The following is an 18,145-nucleotide window of genomic DNA, read 5'->3' as shown; positions in this document are numbered from 1 at the left end:
CAGGGAGAATGAGCTTTCTGGAAAAAGCCACATAAATCAGACACACAGAAGGTTCTGTGATTTTTTGGGTGTCTCTCACAGCATCAATAACCAAATTCTATTTTAATGATCACTGTTTTCTTTGTATGTGTTGAAGATGCAGGGTTCAGTAGAGCTGGTATGGTCAAGAGCCTTCCAACACAATTCATTCTATGATTCTATCATTCTTTATGTTGGAAAACTTGATGCCTTTTGGAAAGTTAAGTACAGATGCAAAATTCAATCGAGCAGGGGCTTCTTCTTCCAAGCAAGGATATCACAGACCTGAGGGAATGGTATCTCTCAGCTCTGAGGGTGTAGACCATCAGTTTAGGCACTGGATTAAGTTTATTTATAAACCGATCTCTCTGTCAGATGTATTATAGCTGATTAAGCCTATACTATGATAGTAGAAGTGGCAACTTGTCATTTACTCTACTTTCTACATTGGTGTCATCCTTTTTGCTGTCAGCAGAGTCAAAGCTCACCAGATTCAAAGATTTTTTTTTTGGCTATTAAACAAGCTAGGGAAAACATGCATGCCATACCTTCTGCACGATGGTTGTGGCCAGCTCTTCTATGAGGTCCTCCTTGTGTTCCTGCAAGTAACAAGCCTCGTTCTGCTTGTCCTATATGAAAATGGATATCTATAGTTTCTAAAATCACATAAAACAAGCCTTTCCAACAGAAATGGTATAGATCAGGAAACAGGTAATATGCCCTATTGGCACTGTGGGAAGAAACTACAGGTACTTGCATGTCACCTTCTGAAATGCCACATGCATCTTGGATACAAGTTCATAAAACCCACAACCAACTCTTTGGGTATGGCATGAGAGAGTCACTATTTCTTTATGGTGTTTTTTTGTATCTGGTTTTGTACTACTACCCAAATTAAAAGAAACATAATTGTTGCATTTAAAATAATACTTTTTTTTTTTTTTTTTTTTTTGAAAATGTTACCAGGCTGTCACTGTAGGTCTCTGCCTTAGAAATAGCTTCTTCCACTGCTTCCTCTGCAACACGTAAGGCCACAGCAAGGGTATCCATCATGCTGTGTCCTAGGTGAAGAATAAGATAAAACCACCATGGTCATTATATATGTATATTTTGCAAAACAAGCTCCAAAATTCAGACTCACATTCTGGACATAGAATCTTAGGTTGGTCATGACAAAGGTAATTTCCTCAAACTGTAATTATGCACAGTAGAAGAAACACCTTAAGACAAAGAAATTTGTTTCAATCTCTATGTTACTTCATAAATGTAAATATTAAATACAATGAAACACAGTATTTTTATGTTGCTTATTTTAGAAAACAGCAAAATAGTTAGGAAGAAAGCATAGGAAGAAACTTTGTAAACTTCGTATAAACACCAACAGAATATAAGAAAGAGAATGCAAAAATATATGAGCATAGGAAAGGAAATGGGAGAGAAGTAACAAAACCTGAACATTAAGAAAATTGCACTAGCATAAGTATGTATTAGCTGTAATACTGAAGCAAGATATCCCAGGAAAAAAAAAATCCAATTATTCTGAGTATCTTGTTAAATGTTTCAGCAAAAAGATTGTTGGATTTGTGGACAAGACTTACCAGCATTCTAGGCTATTTGTCCAGTAATTCAAAGTAAGAACTGTGTTTTAATCAAACGAGTTTTTAGCAGCATACCTTCTGTCTGTTGGTAGAATGTAGAGTCACTGCCACAAATGCTTCCTTCATTTTCAAAGCTTCCTTCAAAAAAACCTCCTTCTGCTCAAAAAAGACAGTACTGTGCATTACTCTCAGTACCACCCATTAATAACAGAGGCATTATTAGATTAAAATATTCACTCAAGATACAGTGGCACCTCACAAAAACAGGGATAAACAGAAAATTCTTCCTACCTTTTCTATAAACTATGACTGCAGCAGCTTTTGTACAAAACTTGACTGCTATTACACAGAAGACCTTTCATTCATTTTGGATGGAGAAAACTATTTGTACAGTAAAAGACAGAGAGAGGAGGAAGCTACCATGTATAAAACTTACATGACAGAAACTAAGTACAGGGAGTTTGCCTTTAATATGACATTTGGGGGTGAAATAGATTCTACATTTTAAGGGCAATGCTGTATAAATAAGCTAAAACTCAGACACGTATACTAGTATTTACCTTCAAAGGGAACAAAAGGTTTACCTCACAGTCACAGGAAGAGTAGAAGAAAGTTACCAATGACATTTAGACTCAAAAGCCTTCCTTAGAAAGGTCTCACAGAGAGTGCACATGCCACCGCAACTCATCATTGCATTGTTCACACTCCATTCAAGGACAAATTCAATGAGATTATGGCTTAAGGCACCACATCATATTAAAGTTCTGAAGGATTCATTCCCACAGTTTTTAAATCCATTGTCCCACTTCAGCCCTCACTGACATAGATTTTCTTGTATTCATACATAATTGTTCTCAACTGTTAAGGAATCTTCCCTAGAAAAAATGAATTTGATACAGAGAAAGCAAAAAGACTAATAAATCAGAATTTAATGCATAGGACACTTCTCCCTAGAAGCTTTTATGACAATTTTCATAAGACACACCTAAAACTTTAATTCAGGACTAGAGAGTTCACTTATCATCTTATATAATGTCAAAAAAAGATGAAGGAAAGACTATAGAAAGATTACAGTCTCTGTACAAATTTTCAAAGAATTACATTAGGAAAGTATCTGGCCTAATAAATTCAATGAAATTTCAAACATTCAGCTAGCTACGTTTTGAGTAATTTGCTGAAGTTACCAATACGACACCAAACACCATTTCTTCTAACCCATTTTACACCTCCAATTATTTATCTTACGGGATGAGGCATTGTAACATCACAGTTAAGGGAGAATTGTTACTCTTCATTTAAAAAAATGATGACTATTTAATTGGCATCTTTTAACCATTTACAAACATCAGTACAAAAATAAGATGTTGCCAGTTTCAGATCCTTGAGCATGCAAAACTCCAAGTGAGGACAATCTAAGTTTTGGTCAGCTTGGATACTGAACGTATCCCATGTTAACCAAATTTTACTTCAAACACCATGGAAATGTGCTCTAAGGCCAAATGTTGAATGCAAAATTATTTTCTCATTCATTGAGTACTCAGAACTGCGATAAATTTTGGAACGCCGGCTACAATACAAACTGCAATTTACTTTACAGACTGAAGATAACAGTTCTGTATCAGTGGCACAATTAAGATTAAACATTCTTTGAATTCTTAAACAGTTCTCTTCACCTCTTTTTTCTCTCCACTGAGGAATTTGTTAAAAAAAAGTAGCCTTAAAAAATATCTTCTGAAATAGTCTCAGAATTTCCATTGTCTCAGCTTGTGTGTTAAAGTAGATAAGCTAATAAGAAGTCAACACAGTTTTCTTACCTATTACATCAGGACAAATTCCGCTCTCCAGTCTATGCTTTTTGTATAAGTTCTTCAGGACTTTGGCACTTCCAAAACACTTAAAGCGGCTTTTGACATTGTTATAGTACCAATCGAGAGACTGGGCCCTCAGGAGCCTAAAACAGAAAAATAAACGACATATTTGGAATGATTCTACAACAAATAAACGTAAGCTGTTTACCATCCTTTTATGTAAAAAGGATCTTTTAGGTCTCAGAGAATAAACATATTAAATTCTGAATATTTCTTCAATGTTTGTACTTTGCAAGTGTCTGGTATACTGAGACAAAAAAAAAAAAAAAAAAAAAAAAAAAAAAGGTAACTCATGACCAAATACCTGCTTCACATTACTCAAGGTTTCATTTGATTTTGCTACTATCAGAAGAGGTGCTCTCCCCTTTTACAATATAATGTCACCACTACAACCGTTTGAAAAAAATAAAAAAGCCTTGGAACAGCAGCACGGGCAGGTTTTAAAAATAGCCTTTATTTACAGAGATTCACAGATAATGTAAGAACATTGGCCTATTGATGCACCTCAAAAAAGAACATTTTCATTAAAATATATCACTGCTTTTATTTGGGGAAACCAATAGAGTAGACAAAGCCTAATTAGAGGACCTCAAAGCAGAATGAGCAAAGAATGGTAGGCAGACAACCTTTCTGGTTGAGGAAGGACTCACAACTGCAGTTTGGTTTCTTACTTTCAACAGTAAGCATTGCTGACATCAATAATTCATCCTAACGGATTTGTCCCCAGAGCTCACACACTTTTATAAAGCCATGAGATACTGTCAAGCTCTGTATTCTTTTCTATGTGGCAATGGGCTCTTGCTTCACCTCTGACTTCAGCAGTGGGTGAAAAGAATCTGCACCATATTCCCAGGCAACACAACCACGGGTTACTGCAGGGTAACCCACAGCAGACCCGTACATTTCCTACCAAGGGTGTCACCGGAGAGGGGGATCCTAGGGTTCCACCTGCAAATTAAAGCTGACTCAACCAAAAGACTCCAGAAAGGAACATTAAGTCTGAGCCAGTGAACATGAACTAATTCTGAGTGTTTGCTTCACCCTTTGAGCCTGTTTGTTCCCCTGCACATTTTAATTTACTGCACTTACATTGCAAGAACCAAGATATTTTTACAGGACATGAAAACACTTCATACAAAACAGTATTTCCCTTTTGTAATAATTACAAGAATCAGGGTCTTGGAACTGGAAGCCCTATGGAACTTGTTACATAAGTAAGAAAAGAGAAGATTCTTAACACGAAGATTTTAGAAAACAAAAGGCTAAGGTTAGTGTGCAGAGTCAATACATGAACCCCTAAAGAAATGATGTTACTATCATAAGTGCCAGACTCTCAGCACTTCCAGACTTGAACACATTCAGATGATTTAATTATGTTTTTTAAACCTAGGGTTGTGGGTGAAAAACAAAATAAAACAAAATCCCCACCTACTTCAGGGACTCTGAACTTTATAAAGTGCAAAGCAAGTAACAATCCACAATTTTTGTTTAAAACACACCATTTCATAAGCAAATAAAATCTCACCTATTGAGAGATTAGCAATGTAGTTCTGACTCAGCACTGAACCTTGGGAGACACTTGATAAAAAACAAATACGTTGAGGCTGGGGTTTCAACTAAATGCTTTCCAGTTCCAGTATACTGCTAAAAAGGAATATCCACTCCACGTAAAGCAGAACATCACGATATAGTCCACTTCTCTGTCACCACTGGAAAGTGTTTAGTAGCAAACACAAGCAGTGGGAAATGAAAAATAAAAATCAATGAAGCCAATCATATTCAAACTGTGAACTTTTAAAGTGATATTAGTTGCTCTACTGAAGACAACAGAAGAAAAAGCACATAATGGAACAGAAGGTTTTTTTCTGTATGCTGTGTCAGCAATTAGAGGCAGGAGATGTTTACAGATACTGTAAGAATATTATCCCTTTACTGTCTATTTGCACAGGAATATCCTATGGTTCCCAGGAGGCTGATAGTTCAAATATTCACCTTTCTACTAATATCACTAACATGTGACAATGGCAAAAAACCTTTTTTCCTGGAAAATTTCCTTACACACATAGCACAGATGACTGACATTTGATGAAGCACAAGTGGCTGGGGATAGAGATGAGCAATAGGAAGCATGCCTAGGTCTGCCTGTGAAGTACAGGATTTGTGAACTCCTATAATGCTGCCACCCAAAAATCTGTTACGATGCCTGTCCAAGTCCTGACCCACTGACCAGGGCTTGGCTGCTGGCAGAGTGATGAATCTGTGAATGAAGGCAAATTTCTCTCCCAAACCTGCAATTCTCTGGTGTTTTGAGAGCCTGCCTTCCTTGTGGGTGGGAACAATTTTCTCTCATAGAAACTGCATCAGAAAGGAACAAACACTGTGTCTTCTGCTTGTTGAATGTGATTAACTTTTGTCCACTGAGTTTCTACAGATGCTGGGGATCTAAGATGTTAGTTCAATAGCATGGAGTCACAATCATTATGATGAAAAAAATTGCATGGCTGGGTTGGAAGTGGCTTAGCAGGAGGTATTGTCCAGGAAGGATATTCTTCTGCCCAGTTAACACGGTTCACACTGTCCACAAAAGAGTATCATAGCACTACCACCACCGGTGGGCTCACAGTGCGATAAGTCCTCAAATACAATGTCTTAAGGGCTTTCAAGATCCCTACCAACTACCTTAGCACGTTTACCAACCTCAGCTTCACTAGCTCAAACTGTTAACCTTGTCATCCTCTTGGAAGCCAAGCAGAGCCAGTTCTTAATACTCAGAGTGACAAGGTATCAAAAGCAGAGTATCACCTATCTCATCGTACACAGTGTATGAGTTAAGACAGTCAGTTATGAATGCTGACCTGGGACAAAATGAGAGATGGCACCCACTGGAAGACTGCTTCCCCACCTTCTTCCCCATATTCCCATGCTTTTGTGGGTCTGATCAATACTGTTTCTGTAAAAGCAGAAAGCTAACAGCACTGGTTTCTTAATGAGGTGAGAGTGATTTGCAACTAACACAATTTTAAAGACAGGCTTTCTATTTGTAATGATAACATTTTCTGTATGTGAACTTTGGAAGAGTTGAAAGGATAGGAGATTTTACCTCTCAACAATGGAAGAAGAGATGCTTTGTACTAGTTAATCTGGTGTAAGCACAAGGATTGTAATTTTTTTTTTTTTTAAATTTCCTCATCGCTGCAGGATGAACACTGTGAGTAATCTAATCATCTCATGTTTCTCTCCTATGTGTTGGAGAGCTACCAACAACTCCAAATCTATGCCTCTGTCTTGCATACATTTTATAGCAGATTACAACGCCTAAAGCTTTTTAGCCTCTTAACTTTCAAATAACTCACAACGTCCCTGCTGATTCCTCCTGGGGTGAAAAGATTGAGAGAAGAGAGAAGTTCTCTTGTAGATACTAAAATAAAGGACCCACTCAAAAGAGAAATTAGAGCATTTTTGCCTTATTTTAAAATCTTTTAATGTTGACCTGTACTTTAAAGTTGTACTCTGCAAAAGCAGTCCATGAATCCAGAATAATGAAAGACTAGGACAGTGAAAATCAGTGAAATCACTGAAACAAAACACTTCTCTTACTACCTCCAATAGAAAGTGTGCAAGCTTTCTCTGTGAAATGAAAGTTCACACTTAAAGGATATTAGTTGTATGCATTTTAAAGAAGCGGGAATGGTTGAAGCCATTTCTCTCTCTTACTGTGCCATAAAACCCGCTATGTCTTTATTGCTAAATAGCCTTAAACGCTAAAGGACATTATTTATGTTACATAATATTGCCATGGAGTTACATAATATTGCCATGGAGTTGAGTTGCATTTTGATGAGCTTTTGGCAGAGGGGAATACTGTGATTTTAAAATTCTGTCTTACAACAAAGTGTGAAAGCTAGGCAGACACTTTTGGTTTAGTAACATTAAAACTTGAACGAGTATTACAAAGCCTCCTGGCTTTTTTTTTTTTAGCACAGCACTGTATTTGTCCTAATCACGTAGCACCAAGTAAGTCCATTAAAATGTTCACAAGTGGTTTTCAGTATACTTCTCACCTGCAGCACCCAAATACTCAATTATTAGCCTTCTGAAAAGAAAGTACACCAGCTGTGTTGGTGAGTGGGGACATAAACCATTTAGCTCTATATTAGTGACGATCATAAGATCACAGGAAAGATGCCACTCAGGCATGATGACAAGTATTCACTACTCAGTATCAAGAAGGTTGTTTAGTAACTGATTTACCACTTTAGGTTTTTTTTCTTCTAAAAAAGTTGTGAGGTTTTACTTGGTCTAAAGGCAACATGAAGCTTCTGCAATAAATCTTCTCTAAAAGGTAGTACCTACTTAATGTTCATAAACTTACTCTCTAGTCATAATGCAAGATGAACTACAAGGAAGCATTTTATAACAATATTTTTCCATTTTTCCATGAACTTTGTGACAAGTTTTCTCCCACAAGAAGAACTTGTCACTTACTGAGCTACAGTCTAGTTTCTGTAAGTCAGAAGGTGCTTCTGGAAATATGTACTTACATTATTTAAATGTCACAGTGAATACATAATCGCTTGGAGTTTCCTTGCTGTTGACTTCACTGGAAACTGAAAACTTTTCAGCATTCCACTCCTATCTTACTTCATCTGCCATAGCTTTGTGCCAACAGCCAGGCCAGTAACCTCTTCTAGCTTCTCAATCTGTCTCCAAAATAAGAGCCACAAACTTCACCTGCATATCAACAACTATTTGTATAAATGGTTATGCCAAACAATTTGTATTTCTGAGTTTACCCCCATATACTTATTGTGAAATGTTAGACAAGAGTTTCATGCCACCCTGCTAGAGCCTCTTATGTTCACTTGAGGTGGAGGTGTACTTTGGAGCCCCAGCTGTCTGCTGAGCCTCGAGGCAGATTCCCCTCCCCTCATCCATAAATTTTGCCATCTTTCTACTGGAATGATGGGAATCATGCTGTAGGCTAAATGATACTATCGCCTCCCTGCAGACCCACTGATTCTGTGATTGTTGGTCCACAATTGTTAAGATATTGGAAATCTGACTTTATGACTCTTACATATATAATGACAGTGTAATAATCACAAAGGTACTCCTTCAAATACTCATTTATTCTTTTTAAACATGCTAAAACATTACGATCTCCTCTCCAATTAGTCCAGCATTACCACTGCATTTACTCGTAGCAGATTTATGGGCTGGTTGCAATTTTCATTGTAAACTCCATTTTTTCAGGGTTTTATAACTTAGTTGTGAGATGTTCCCCATAGTTCTTACTTTGTAAAACAGGAAATAATAAAAAGAAGCTAGTAGTAGACCCTTTAGTGCTAGTAGCACTAAAGTAATGTCCATCATAAAAAAGGTCTTCATTAAACAGCTGCTTAAACGTTCTTGAATGGGCATCAGCACTACTCCAACCTGAAATGCAGACATTCAGCAGCAATTGCTCAGACAACTGATGATCAGCTAACAACCAGTCAAGCTTACTAGAAACCAAATAAAATAGTTGCTGAAAATAACTTTTATCTGTAATAAAAAAAAAAGAAAAAGAAAAAAAGGCTTTAAAAATGGTTACCCTGTGCTTCTCCTGCTGTGCCCTACTGTAACATCCAACCACAGGTCACTCAAGATCTGCATTTGGTGGTTGGCTAGATTCGCTCAGGAAGGGAGCTGCTTTACATTTCTTGGACCTTTTTATTTTTGCGGATGCGACAATTTTTTAAAATTAAGGAATGAAAATTTTAAAAGACAAACAAAACCACCTCCGAAATACAGGACTACCCAGAGATCAGAACTGCTGCTCTGCGGGACACTCCAAAACGCAACACAGTCACATCAAACTGAAGAAATACTAGAAGTGAAAATGTTTAATAGAAAACCAACATCAGTGTTTAGTTTTCACTCTTTCAAAGCACTCCCAAGGCTCCTTGAACTGCCCTGGGGCTCATGAGTGAAGAGATGGAGGGACCGGGAGCCAGGAGAAGACTGCCTGCTGAGCTATGCCAGAGCTGGGATACCGGTGGAAAGGACCCCTCCAAACCAGACCTACTTAGCCATGCTGCTGGGCCGGAGGCAGAGCCATGTTGCAGTTAAATATTCTTGTCTTTAACCATGATGTTCCCCCCCAGGCAGCTGACCAGTGCTGTAGGACCAACATCCTTTGAAGCCCTGCCCTCCCTGGGGAGCTGCACATCCATCACCCTCCCACTGCACTGGCACTATGCTCCACATCACTGGTTGGGAAACTCCAGATAACACAGATTATGCCGTTTGAGGCACACCAGCTCTCACAGGCCCCCAAACACAGGCTCTTTCCCTGTACTGGCTTCACACAGAATATGAAGCTCAGGGCCCTTGTTTCCATTTCCCAGGCACTGAGTGGCCTCAGTTTGGTGCCCAGAGAAACAATTAAGATTTAGCCTGTCACTTCTTATTTACTACTTTTAGAGTAAAATTGCTTCAAACTCAGCATCCTGAAATATTCTTTCTCTGCCAATAGCAATATTTGCTTTTTCCCTTGGGCTGATGTTTTAGAGCTTGTAATGTACTGCTTGTTACAAATTGTTGAATTAGAGTATTCCAGTTCCTTTCAGTTTCAGTGAAATCAAACATACTGCCAGGTTCAAGAATGCAATTCTTCACCTTCATTCCCCTCAGCATAAATCATTACTATAGCACACAAACACTGCACACATGAATATTCTGCCAGCGCTCAGTTCCCTAAAAATCAGACTTAAAACCCCCCATATATGAATTGAGGAAGTCCAGCCCAGTGAAGCCCTGAACAGGAACTTTGACCAAGCTCACGTCTTTCCAAGAGGGTACTTCTATTTTGGAAGGCAGTTGTTCACACCTCAAGAAGCAGTTGATCATTTAGCCTAGCAGGCTACTGTTAAATCTTTGTGACACCTCCTTCCCAAGCTTTAAATTGAAATCCTCTTTATTTTTTTCATAATGGCATTCTGCAGATTATCCATCATTGAAAAAATGCTGATCCAGAAAATTTCTTCCTCCAATTATCCACAGCAGAGGGCTGCACCCAGATTACACTGCGACATGTGAAAGCACGGCACACTGACCTGTGCCGGTGTGTCCCAGGAAAGGCTACACTCCCAGAAAAGGCTACGCTCAGCAGTCAGCACAATCCAAGTAACAGCAGAGGGGAGACCACCTCAAGTCAAACCATCTACCCCAGAATGAAAACTGTCCAAACCAGTGAAAACATCACCTGTCTTTTCCGCAAGTGAAACAAATCAACCGTCCATATCCTTCACAGTGAAACCATGACTTGCCTGTGCCAGCCCAAATGAAACTGGCTCAGTAATTTACTGCAGTCTACAGTATGTTAATTATTCAGAGAACACAACCAACAGTATTGTACTATATAAGGCATTTCCTAAAAACACACATCCTTCCAACCATTCACTGAGAAAATTCACTGCCCCATTTTAGGCTTTTAAATTCCAACATGAAGCAACATACAACAAATAATAAATTAAGGTTAGCAGAAAGAAAGAAGAGTTGGGGTTTTTTGTTTAGAAAAGACAGCTGTATGTGCAACTCTCAAATTGGTATACTCTGTCTCCTTTACCTTTGAAAGCAGTAGTTAAGAAGTTAGATGTGGGAGGGAGACAGAGTAGGTTTTACACAGAAATTCTATATACACTTTCTGAATGGAAGAAAGATCAGAACTTGTAACAAGTTCACCTAATCCTGATTACTGAGGGAAGTACTAAAGTGTCTACCACATGGGCCCATTAAACCAAGCCTCAGTGACTTTCCAAAGGGATATGCCAAGGATTGCTCACTGCAGTGTGTGCCAAAGCGCAGGAATCACCTGCTGTGTTATGCAGCAGGCCACAGTAAATGATTGCTGTCTCATAAAAATAAGATCATGAGCCATACTAGTTCAAATAAAAGGTTCACTTAACCTCTTACTCTGCCTCTTGCCATAGGCAGATGCTAGGGAAGAGATGACAGGAAAGACGCACGTGTGGAGTGACCCTGCCTTTGGCATGCTCTGCACTTGTCAGCTCAGGACTGTTTGACGTTACAAAAGACACCATCGATGGACTCATCTTCCATGAATTTGTCTATACCTTACCTAATCTAGGCATACTTTTGACCTCCTCAAAGCTCTCTGACGATACAGTCTGCAGCTATGTGCCACATAGAGACATGTCACCTTTTTTCACTTCGACGTCTACCTTCTATTTTTTAGGATGTCCCATGCATGCCCTGACATGGGATGCTGCAGTAAAGCTATGGATCACTGGCATGCAAAACTGGAAAAAAGCTTTAGTGAAAATACAGACATTGTAGAGTGGCTGAGGAAAACCAGCAGGTAATATGTTGATTTCAACATGAAGTTAAAGTTCATGTAGAATCACCTTTCCATCTACTGGGCAACATTTCAAAGCCTGCTAACAGAAAGTATCTTAAATATGTGGCACGCAGAATCCACAAAAAACCCTTTCTCCAATTCACAGACATTTTTCTGTGCCATAGGTTTGTGACCCATGTTCCTAGTCGTAGCTTGATCATCTAATCTACATTAAAATAAACCAAGAGATCACTGATCTTTAAATGTAATTCAACTGTTAGACAGTAATCAGTATGTAAAAATCAGGAGTAGAACGTATGTCTCTAACAGCCTTTTTGAAAACAAGGATGGAGAAGATACAGATGCCCCTCTCAAGAAAGTAACAGATATAACCCATGCTTTATTAAAAACAAAGAAAGAAAGTTAGTTGCAAATTGTAATGCCTATACTAGCAAAGCAACATTCCCTGGAGATCCCATCTAGTCTGCAGATAAATACACTTGCTGACAGATATTACATGCAATGGTTAAACATTGACCATATGCAGTGACAAAAAACTTGGTGGGTATGGATCAATTTTGCTCAGGGGTATACTACGATTTTCCAGAATTGACAAAGTTCAGCCAAAGTCAAACCCATGAGATACAAGAGGTCTAGACCTGAAATGAACACACCTGTAAACTCAGCTATGTATCTCTGAGGGTTCGCCATAACTCAGAGCATTGACACTCAAACTCTCCCTGAGAAATGCGAGATCTCACATACCACCTTCAATTCAAATTCACACCCTTTTGCCATCCATGCTGCCATCTAACAATAGATTTTCACTTACCCAGCACCATGTGCACAACCCTCCATCACCACATCCTCCTCACTTTTTGGCAGTCATCTGCGTACTTAACTTACTTTTTCTATGGAGCTATTTGGGCCTTCTCTGAATTTTACAGTGTTCCAGTTACATTTCCCCAGAATTAAAGAGGTTCATTTCACAGAGGCTTACTGCAACAAGACACCTCCCTTTTAAGATTTCTTCAAAGGATAAGATTTGAACAAATGGTGGCTGGACGTAGAGCAGGTTCAGTGTTTTTTGCACATCATCCTAAGTTAATAATCTCATATGAAAATCGTCAAGCTAAAAAGGTCTTCTGGCTTAACTTGGGCACAAAACCATCATTCCGGTTTGTAAAGTCTGTGAGTATGAGTTTGGTGAGGACCATTTTCAGGTCTGATTCCCACAGACAACAAGTGTCCTGCAGCAGGTAAGGAGAACACTGAGCCAATACCAGGTATAACTGGAGTTATGGTTTGACCCTTCAGTAGGAAAACACACATAAGAGTAGAACACGACAGCATTTAACTGAGCTATTTTGTTCTGTATCTTCCCTGTGAGGCCGTATCATATCATATCCAGGAACCCCCGGCTCAAGAATGAATGCAATATTTGGCATATTAACCTGACCTGCTGCCCCCAGGAAGCATGTTGTGTTTTAGGGTAACTCAACTGAAAATACAGATTTTGCAGTGGTTATAAAAGTCAATTTCCAAAAAGAAGAGGGTTTTCAAACCCAGTGCTCCACTGTAATTTAGCTGACTATAAACACCAGGGGTGAAATCACGACCATGGAGAGTTAATGGCAGTTAAAGCAATGACCTAAGGAGGGGCAGGACCTCTCTTCAGGCATCTACCAGCAGTTAAAGATGTGAGAAGCCATATCCAATACAGTGCCTGATGGTATCTCAGCAAGACCTAATGAGCTTTTGCCATAACAACATGTTTATAATGTTTGCCATGTCTTACAGCCATTAGTGAATATTCTTTCTCCATTTTTGCTTTGTAAAGTAAGCATCAGTTGAATGATACTTATTCAGAGCTGACTTCCAAACCTAAAAGTTCAAAAGGCTGCATTGCAGGGGAACTTGCGGAGAGCTTGCAGTACAAGTTACTGCTGCTTTCAAGCCACTCTGGCAGAGCCTTAAGCCATGAAAGAAATGGGATCACAGAGGTGTTCCCTTTGCCCCACATATGATGAGCAATACCTAGATCACTCCCAGCAGATAAACAGCTAGCCTGTTCTTAATGACTGCCAGTGCTGCAGAGCTCCCCCAGACATCCACTTCGGTGTTTTTCAATCCTAATACTGAAAGGTTTTCTTAACATTTAAGCCGAATTTTCCCTGTTTCTGTTTAAACAAGGCAGTTTAAGACGTTTGCGGGTTTTTTTGTTTGGGTCTTTGTTTTTTTTTTTTTTAAGGCTAAAGAATTCTGTTTCATCCTAGATCGTGTTTTTGAGCCATCTCATGATTCCCACTTTTTTTTTTCTTTTTTAAAATTTTTTCCCTGGAACAAGGGAAAAAAGACCCAAGTGGTCTATATCTTTGTTTAAATACAAATCCCAGAACTGGTAATTTGAGGCCTTATCAGTACTCTTTCGAGAAAGCCAAATGTAACTTTCAGGATATGACTTATCCCAGTACAGACCCTATAGACAAGGTCCCACTGAAAGCCCCAGATATGCCATACTGATATTGAATCTGGGCTATGCAGTGCTGTGAGTCACACATCCGTCGAAGTCGTGCTGAGACGCGCAGCATAGAAACTGCCAACTCTTTAAAAAGAAAGATCCTGTCGAATTAAGTCAAGGGTATTTTCACTCCGCCTTTTCTTTACACTGACAATTACATGGATGCCGCTTTCAGAAATGAGGTTTAAAGTGCATCTCCTCCTTTCTAACTGGAAGATAAACCAATGGGCTAAACCATCACTTATTGTGGGAGAAATCCAAGCACCCAGCTGTTACACCTTCCTGTCAAGCAGCAAATAACTTTCCCAGATAAAGACATGAAGCCTGTTATTCACGAGAAGTCTTATTATCACATCCACACCACTTCCACCCCATCTGCACAAAAAGCCCACCTCTATTTTACTCCCACTTTCCTTTCTAGTTTGTTGTGTAACAAGCCCCAGATGTTACTGCAGCCACCATGGATCATTCAGTAGCCAAAAACCATCTGTAGTCCTCGTCACCAACAGTGTAAATGGAGCCCAAGAACTTGTCCCCTTCTTTTCTCAGCCCTTGTAGGTGTTTCATTCAATGCCTGGAAATTACTTCCCCACCACACTGCCAAGTATTTTCCTCTTAAGCCTTTCATTAAAATGCGTATCTTTACAGAGCTGATTAATACTACCTGTCAACCCAGATGAAAATTAAATAAGCAGCCATTGGATACTTGAAACCAAATTGAAACAAATCCAAATCCAAATGCCTGAGTAAAAGCCGGAACACTCAGATACTGCCAAAATGGAACATTCCACAAGTTCACTTCAAAGTGCTTTTTATGAGGCTATTTTAAATTACAGGATACATTAATGATATTTGTATATTAACTATAGGATTTATTTTATGACATAAAAATCATAAACATATAACAAAAATATTACCACTGAAACAAACCTTTTCCCCTTAAATAAAAAGAAATATTTCACTTTACCTGAATCTCTTTTTTCCCCAGAAATCTAATTTCATGTAAAATTTTGGGTTTTTTTTCTATTTTGATTTGCAGTAAAACACATTTTCAGTATCTCAATATTTTCCAAAGAAATTCCATATCCTGGTCATCTGGTACTAGATAGTTTTTCAAGCAAATCACAAGTATTAATCAATACTGCATCATTACTAAATTTATGACACTCACATGCACACAACATGCTGAAGCAAAATACAGATCAACATGAATCAAAGCAAGTTATTATAGCTACACTGAACACAGATATATTGTATTTCACTGTCATATTTGTTTCTACTTGTTACATCATTGTAATTTATATTTCATATTTATGAAAGAAGACAAAGAGATTTTTCAGAGAAATATTTCAGATTTATGAAAGAAGCAAAAAGAACAAAAATCCACAGCACCTCAAAATGAATACATCCTGCTGCTTTTCTTAAGAAACAACAGCAGCAAGAGATATTCATAAATTCTCAATCCGAAAGGCATTCATTTCCTGCTGTGCTATTACTATGAATTTATCCTTTGCACCTACCCACTGAGAGAAAATTCAGACAGAAACCTTATGTAAATAAACTTCAGAATACAGAAAGTGACATCAAAACACTCTCAGGAACATTTGGTCATTGAACTCTGCATTCATGTTAATAACACGAAAGTATTTACAGTTAAAATACAACTGAACATAAATGGCTATAACTAAATGCACCATTCACCCACAGGAGAAATGTTTTCCATTACCACAGCAGACACTACATGAAACAACAGAACATAAAGACACTTTGATTAGTTATTCAAATTACCTAAGTGAAGGCTTTTCTTTCTGCAAACTTCATTTTTAACTCACAGATTACTGAAAAACAGCTGAACAACAAAAATGTAAGGTCGATGAAGCATAAAAATTTTCATAGAAGAGATACAAACTCTGCTCCATCAGAAAAAAATACCAGAGGATAAACCATGCAAATTAATTCTGTAATCCTGATTAGGAAAATACGCAGGGCTTTTAATACAGAGCTCAAGAACGCCAAAAAGACAACAATCCTCTGCTTTAAGGTCCGTTTTTATTCTTATATTGGGAGAAAGCTGTGAATAAACAGCTGTGAAATGCCAGCGAAGATGAGAAGATGCATCACCATGTACAATCAGAGAGAAAAGCGGGCTCATTTCAAGATTATTTAAAAAAGAATTGGGAAAAAAAAAAATCAAAAAAGCCGAAAACCTTAACACTTTGCTGTGCAGATGCGATTTCAGTTCTGATCTTCTGTACCGGTTATCTCACCCCGCAGTCCCAACTTCTGCTGAAGCAGGCTGCACTGTTTCCTTCTGGGAGCTGTGCACGCAGTGACTTCACCACCCATTTCTGAGATGACATGTATTTGTAGCTTTGCAACTCCACAAGCCACAGAGTGGCTTAAGAAACACCTTTAAGAAACACCTTGTTCTGCTGGAGGCACTGCCATGCTATCTAGCAGGAGCATGACACCTCCAAATCTGTGTCCCATGCAGGTCTCTAGCTGGGAGGTGTAAGGGATGAATTTCCTTGCCACCCATTCACCCACCATGGTAGGAGGAGTGAGATGGAGTGATGCTGCACTCCCCAGATAGCAAACTACCCAGACATGGTTCAGATGTTTACCCAGCAGTTCAAGCTGGGAGATTTCCTTGAGTTACAGGGGAAAATAGGCAGATGGGGAATAGCTGGCCAGCCCCAAAAGGTCGGCTCAACCACTGCACCTCAGCAGCTCTTCTTGGTATGGACCAAGGGCAAATAGGGACTGAGTGAGGATATGTGATGCTGTGCAATGGTATTCTCTACTGCTGTGTGCAAGTGAGCGTCCTAAGCATACTGTGTATGTCCCCCAAGTTCCTTACCATTCTATTTCTGCTTTTGCAGAAAATGAACCTTCTGTATGTTGTGCTACTTATGAGTGGAGCTCTCTTTGATTAAGCCTTTATTACTCACAGGGCATACTTTTTTTTCCCCTTCTTTTCTAAATAATTTTTTTGTCAAACTAACTTCACAGTCACTGCATTTAAAATGGTGGGATTTTCCCTGTTGCACAAGGAGTATTTTTAGCTGGAAGCTTTATTGTACAAGCTGTCCAGCAGTCTGACAAAAGCTAAATTCCAGCTTATGGCTGAAAACCGTAGAAAAAATTCTAAAGCCTTTACAAATTACACAAATGAGACTTTAATCCCAGCTGGCCTCACTAACGAGGGTCTACATCTGGACACACATACCAGTGTACTTTTAACATGGATTTTCAGCTATTTGAATTATGAAAAATAAAAAAAACCCAACCTCTATTTTTGTAAATACTTATATCACAATAATAAAAAACAAACAGTCTTGCAAACACAATTAGCCAGACTGTCAGAGAAATATGGCTGTTTCTCAAAACCAGTCCTGCTCAGAGCTCTTGGGTAAAAAAAATCTGCCGTCCAGAGGAGGATTCACTTCTCTTACAAACGGAAAACTTCAAAGCTTCTCCAGGGCAAGTTTATTCTCATCTGCACAAGGCAGGGGGTGTCTTCAGAGGGCACCTGGTTGCGGTAAGATGCGTGCTTGGGTGGTATCAGCAAGTTTGATCGAAAGCAATCAGGAAAAATGGAAGGAACTAGAAGAAACAGTGTATGAACAGGACAGGTGAAAACAGGAAGAGCTGCAAAGCTGCCAGGTCATGCACATGGAGATATGACAGCGTGCAATGGCTCTTTGAGTCCCTTAGTGCTGGCTTTCAATTGCTGGCAGCGTGTGGAGTGCAAACATCTCGGTCCTTCTCAGCTATGTCCACAACGCTCGTTTGCGAA

The 18,145-nt window shown here is 38.9% G+C and overlaps 1 protein-coding gene across 3 annotated transcripts in view; it reads right to left on the bottom strand.

Annotated features, from left to right (window-relative positions):
* Window positions 1-18,145, bottom strand: part of MYRIP (myosin VIIA and Rab interacting protein) — a 246,049-nt gene that overhangs the window by 59,145 nt on the left and 168,759 nt on the right. For all 3 annotated transcript variants that reach the window (XM_074900668.1, XM_074900669.1, XM_074900670.1), the window contains exons 4-7: window positions 3,431-3,567; window positions 1,692-1,772; window positions 982-1,079; window positions 567-647 (exon numbers count right to left, since the gene is read on the bottom strand). In XM_074900668.1, the coding sequence (XP_074756769.1) occupies window positions 567-647; window positions 982-1,079; window positions 1,692-1,772; window positions 3,431-3,567 (397 nt within the window). The remainder of the gene's footprint in view (window positions 1-566; window positions 648-981; window positions 1,080-1,691; window positions 1,773-3,430; window positions 3,568-18,145) is intronic.

Source organism: Athene noctua, chromosome 2 (assembly GCF_965140245.1).
Source record: "Athene noctua chromosome 2, bAthNoc1.hap1.1, whole genome shotgun sequence".
Classification (NCBI taxonomy): Eukaryota; Metazoa; Chordata; class Aves; order Strigiformes; family Strigidae; genus Athene; species Athene noctua.
The sequence above is the reverse complement of the archived record's forward strand: the minus strand, read 5'-3'. Positions and strand labels throughout refer to the sequence as shown.